At 31.3% G+C, this 3,693-nt stretch overlaps 1 protein-coding gene across 1 annotated transcript in view; it reads left to right on the forward strand.

The window, feature by feature from the left end:
* Positions 1-487: 487 nt before the first annotated feature.
* The window catches only part of LOC106747043 (ATP-dependent RNA helicase SUPV3L1, mitochondrial-like), a gene marked incomplete at its 5' end in the record, with an annotated part of 16,312 nt that continues 13,106 nt past the window's right edge, over positions 488-3,693 (forward strand). The window contains one exon of the mRNA XM_014624285.1: positions 488-550. Within this exon, the coding sequence (XP_014479771.1) occupies positions 488-550 (63 nt within the window). The remainder of the gene's footprint in view (positions 551-3,693) is intronic.

The raw sequence follows: 3,693 nt of genomic DNA on the forward strand, positions 1-3,693 counted from the left end.
CTGAGAAAGTATTCAAACTTTTTTAAAACACCATGTACTGCTTTAGTTTTTACCTATTTTTTATTTCACATTTGATTGTATTACAAAGGCTTTATATGTTATAATTGCAATGTTAATATTATGGTTATTTATTGATTATTAGAATTAGATTATTAGAGTTTTATAGAACGAAAAGAAAGTTTTCGGAATATTTTACTGATCAGCACAATTGATCGTGTATCATTATTCCATGTTATGTATTATGCATAAGTATTATTCTTATTTCTCTTCGTACTATTTTTTCATTTATCAAATATTATTTATAATATTCGACAATATAATTCTTAGGTTTTTGTGGGATATCCTGTGTAATTAATGTTCTTGTACCTTCGATAAATATAAGAAATAATCTATTATGTTTATATGTCCATAAAAAGTTCTTCTCTAATTTTATATATATATTTATTATGAAGTATTAATATAGATATTTTATTTTATTATCTTTTAGGTGGTGATGGCTCAGAAAGTGATAGTTTCGAATTACAGACGCAGAAGCAAAATTTTTATAGAGGTAATTCTTTATATTATATATATAAAATATCTGAATTTAAGTAGACTAGCGCTCGTATGCAGGTAGAGCTCCTGAAACTAAATAAAAAAAATCCTAATATATTTTGCAAACAACTACGGTAAGTATTGAGTTATTGGTTAAAACATTAGTTAGCGTTAGCGAATCAATGCGCGTAAAGCGTTGGAATAAGCTCTGTAAAGCAGTTTAATACAAATGTCTTGGGCTTATTGACTGTTTATGAGCAATGGTGCGTGTGAAATAACAGTGCGTGTGAAATAACAGTGGAATGTTATAATATTGCAAGCAACGAAGGACGTAATCTAGTATTGCACATATATTTGAAATCAGAAAAGAAACCTAAGGTATGTCTCTTCAGATTACTCCTATAAGCGATTGAACTGTAGGAATTATTATCTTGACTATTAAAAGCATGAGAGGGAAGGGACGAGAGGCGGAAAAAATGGGCGGTGAAAGTAAGGAAAATATATTAGGGCATGGAGCTTTGTTAGTTTATAAAGAAAGTACATGAAATATCATTCGTAAATGGGTATGTATTATGCATCGTTGGAAAAGTCTTGCCGAGTAGAGTTCAGCTGTGCAATATCTGGCTTGACATCTCTAGAGAATGTCATGAGTAATTGAAGATATGTAGCTTGGTGTTTTGGTGGTTGGCATGGTTTGGCACTTTGATGTTTTGAAAGACTGTTTCATTATCACGTTCAACATGGTATGAAAAAATTGAAAGAGAAACAAAAAGGAAAGAAAAAGATAAAGTGAGAAAATGAGAAAGAGAAAAATGTGAAAAGAAGAGGTAAAAAGAAGAGAGAAGAAATAAGCGGAAAAAGATCCAAAAAATCGAAAGAGGAAAGAATAATAAAAACAGCGAAGAAAAGAAACTAAATAATACCAAGGAAAAACAAAAGAGTTAAGGAAAGAAAGAAAAATAAAAAACACAAAGTATGAAAAATATCAGAGAAATAAAAAAAAAAGAGTAGTGAAGAAAAGAAGTGAAATAGAAATGAAAAAAGACAAAAGTCAAAAGCTTTGCTGACGCTGCTAATAATATGCATAAGAATGAATATGTGACTGATTTGGTTAGTGATTTTGTATGTATAAATGGATAGATGATTACAGTGTGAGATAGATGAATCAGATAGCTCCAAGAAAATAAATGTTTTTCGAAATGAAAAACGCTCATCACCGCATAGGCGTAGATTTTTTAGCAAACATCAGCTTCCTCTCTCACTCTCTCTCTCTCTCTCTCTCTCTCTTGCTCTCTCTCTCTCTCTCTCTCTCTCTCTCTCTTTCTTTTTTCTTTCTTTAATTTTACTTTGCATTTTTCCCATTGCAATCAGTTGTTTCTTTTTTTAAATAAGTGTTTTGTTTTTTATTTTAATTTGTTTTATACTAATGTGTTTTATATTAATATGTTTTATATTATGAGCGGTGGCAGCAAAGCAAACGCACGCGCCACCAAAAGGGACATAGATAATGAACACTTTTCTCTTTTTTCGTTTCTCCTATTTTCTTTGTTTTTCTGCCTTTTTCACCTTTTTCTTCTTTTATTTCTATTTCATTTCTTTTCGCTATTTTTTTTACAACTTCTTTTTCACTTATTTCATTTTTTCTTTTCTTTTTCCATATTTTATTTCTTCTTTACCATTTTCTTCTTTTCTTTCTTCCTTTTCTCAACTCTTTCGCTCCTTTGTAGTACTTCTTCCTTTATTTTCTTTCTTCACTATCTTTACAATCCACTCCTCTTTTGATTCATTTATATTTTTTTTATTATTTTCCATATTTTTTTTTTTCCTCTTCTTTTTGCTTCTCTTCCAGTTTGTATCATTTTAAAAGTAATAATGAATGTTTTTCAAAAGGCCCAAATAGTTATACAGAGTATCCTATTTCAATATATCACCATATATACCATCATATATTATATCTTCACAGAGTAAGGTCAAATAAAAAATGTGTTCAGATAAAAGTTGTTCGGTGTATCACAAAATATTCACTTTTCAATCACCTTAATATCATTTTAAATCTTTTTTACATGATAATAAAGAGAAATCGATTAGTGATATTAATTATTGCACATTCATATTATATATCGATGTATTTGCAAAATGTAACGAATTTTTTAAGTTGCTTTATGTTTACTTACAGCGATCAACGGTAATTATATTAAAAAAGTTACACTTTTCGAATTTTTTTGGGTTTTCAGATGTGTTATTAAGAGTAAGATTTTGAGTCAATTTGTTCTTACGAACTATATGGGAGTCGCATAAAGTTCTCAAGATATATAATTTTAAAGTACCAGAATTTTGCGTTGAAATATGATAAATATTCACATAGGGTCAATTCCTTCCATCAACAATCTTGACATGTATTGTCAAGGATACAGTTTCGAGCAATATGCAAAATATTTGAGTTGTTTTGGTTATTGACACTTAAATTCCTCGTCTTACTAAATTCATAAATCTATTTTATACTAAAATGACAGATTCTGAGAATATTAGCAAAAGCTCCTATGGAAAGTTTGGAATCTGAACTTTGAAATTATTCCGGCTCTATAAATTTCGTCTCCTTATCGGCGTTCTAGTTGTCAACTTGTCTCGAAGGATTTAAGACTTTCGAGCTCTTACAAGTTCTCTTACTGTAAAAGAAGTTCTCATATGGGATGCGGGTGCTTCACCATCCAATTCCCCGGAATTCTCTATCCGGAGGCTTTGCCCTCAGGACCGCCGGTTAGGAGGAATCAGAGGTCCAAGGAGGCAAAACTTTCCAATGGGCGGCGGTCTCGGAGATAAAACCCTCGAGCAAAGAGTCCCGGGCATTCCATATCGTAACTTCTATTAGGTTGGTGCGTATGAAATGTCGCATTCTCTTTACATGCGGACGTTTTCCTCCCTGTTTTCGTTATACTTTTGTATTTGGCATAACCTCATTCATACTCGTATTGTCCATTGCCAGAGACTCATTTCAACAAAATAGGTTTTCTCGAAGGTCTTCCCTTTTTTATTTCTTTTGAGTTTATTACCGATATGAATTCTGCCGACATTCGCGTCATTTTCTTATATGAGTACAAACTTGGTAATAGTGCTGCAAAAGCTGCACGCAACATAAACCAAGCGTTTGGGGAGAATACG

The sequence above is a fragment of the Dinoponera quadriceps genome, unplaced genomic scaffold (genome assembly GCF_001313825.1).
Source record: "Dinoponera quadriceps isolate SergipeBrazil2010 unplaced genomic scaffold, ASM131382v1 scaffold2119, whole genome shotgun sequence".
NCBI classification, from domain to species: domain Eukaryota; kingdom Metazoa; phylum Arthropoda; class Insecta; order Hymenoptera; family Formicidae; genus Dinoponera; species Dinoponera quadriceps.